The following is a 1,717-nucleotide window of genomic DNA, read 5'->3' as shown; positions in this document are numbered from 1 at the left end:
GACATCACACACACGCAGTAACTTTCCTATTGCCTTTTTTATTTTTTATCATTGTTTTTCCCTTAAAACAAGATTGAATCCATTTTCCAGAACATTTAGTAAACTTCAGAGCTCCAGATCAAAGACTTAAATATTGGCTCTTCACAGAGACCTGAAGCTTCCCAGACTTTAAATTTAAACTACAAAAAAAAAAAAAAAGGAAAGCAGGCAAAACCCTTAGTGTATTGTTAATTCTGATACACTCTGAAAAGACAAATTGACTAGGAAATGCAGCAGAAATTAAATGAATAAATAGAAAGCCTAACACAAGGCATGTGAACACGGAGCCACCTTATGCGGTGGCCAGCAGAGGCATTCAAACATTTCGTCAGCAGGATCCCAGCCAACCTTCACAGCTCTCTTTATAAAGCTGGCCCAGGCATTCTGGAGCAAGATGTGGCTGTGTAGTCTGCTTGCTCCATAACTGCTTCTGAGGGGCTGGCAAAGGGGCCCAGCAGGCTTGCCCGAGAGCCATGGCAAAGAATGGACTTGTAATTTACATCCTGGTAATCACCTTACTCCTGGACCAGACCACCAGCCACACGTCCAAATTAAAATCCAGGAAACACAGCAAACGCCGAGTGAAAGGTAATGGGGCCTCTCAGTCCAACAAAATTCGAGGCTCACTCAGTGTGGGGAGGTGCTGGACAGTGTTCATATCCAAACTCTTCCAGGAGACGACTCTGGTGATAGCACCACTGCCATTATGTGTATATGGCATTCTAGGGGATTGAGTGACCTTTGAATTCTCTGGGGGCTGTTTGGTATTTAAAGGAACTATGTAGTGGGATTTTTGCAACAAAAAAAAACCTTGTAGTGTAAAAAAATTTCTGTATGGTATATCTTTTGTCACGTGGGCTGAGATTTGCAGAATATTCTTGGAGCTCACCTGGATATGGGAACATCTGGTATTACAAATGATGGGATAAGCAGAACATATTGATTAACAGAGTACACTGTTTCACTCATAGATGCGGAGTAACTCTATTTAAATTGTTTCTAAGATAACTATAATTTTACTACATGTGTAGTAGAGGACACAGCTATTGGTAATTGTGACTTCCCTCTTGTTATTGGTTATGACATAGGTATATTTCCATATTCCTGGCAAGATAAGGACAGCCCATACCATATATTTAAACTTTTTGTGTTGTAGACAGAAATTGAGCCTCTTTAACTTAAAAATATGTCAACATGCAAAGTCATATAGTATTTGAAGATATTTTGACATGAAATTGAATCTCCAAGCAACCTCAAATTTGGGGTGACTTGAATTAGGTGAGGTTAAAAAAAAAGTTTCAAAAACAAAGGTGATGTCAATTTATTTGCAATATGCTAAAACCCAAGCAAAAGAAAAAGCATCAAGACACAGACAGAGTGATGTTTCATCTCATCCTCTGCGTCATTTTTATATCAGAATATTTCTAGATAAATATCATGGCACTGTTTCCTTATCAATATCACTTTATTAATAACAAAACACACAAGAAATACCAACCAGGTTAAAGTCTTGATTTGACATGACACAGTGGAAAAAAAGTGAGCTTGTCTTTGTTTTGTTTTGCTGATTATAAAGTGCTCTTTTCCAGTGGTATTTATTTATAAAATTAAGGTCTGATGCAAGGTTTCTGAAGTGGCAACTTTTTTCCTTGTAAAATATTATATTTCAGGGCCGGCC

At 38.0% G+C, this 1,717-nt stretch overlaps 1 protein-coding gene across 1 annotated transcript in view; it reads left to right on the top strand.

Annotated features, from left to right (window-relative positions):
• Window positions 1–512: 512 nt before the first annotated feature.
• CLEC3A (C-type lectin domain family 3, member A) overlaps window positions 513–1,717 on the top strand; it is a 10,256-nt gene continuing 9,051 nt past the window's right edge. Inside the window, exon 1 of the mRNA XM_008570586.1 lies at window positions 513–627. Coding sequence (XP_008568808.1) covers window positions 513–627 — 115 coding nt within the window. The remainder of the gene's footprint in view (window positions 628–1,717) is intronic.

The sequence above is a fragment of the Galeopterus variegatus genome, unplaced genomic scaffold (genome assembly GCF_000696425.1).
Source record: "Galeopterus variegatus unplaced genomic scaffold, G_variegatus-3.0.2 Scaffold617, whole genome shotgun sequence".
Taxonomy (NCBI): domain Eukaryota; kingdom Metazoa; phylum Chordata; class Mammalia; order Dermoptera; family Cynocephalidae; genus Galeopterus; species Galeopterus variegatus.
The sequence above is the reverse complement of the archived record's forward strand: the minus strand, read 5'-3'. Positions and strand labels throughout refer to the sequence as shown.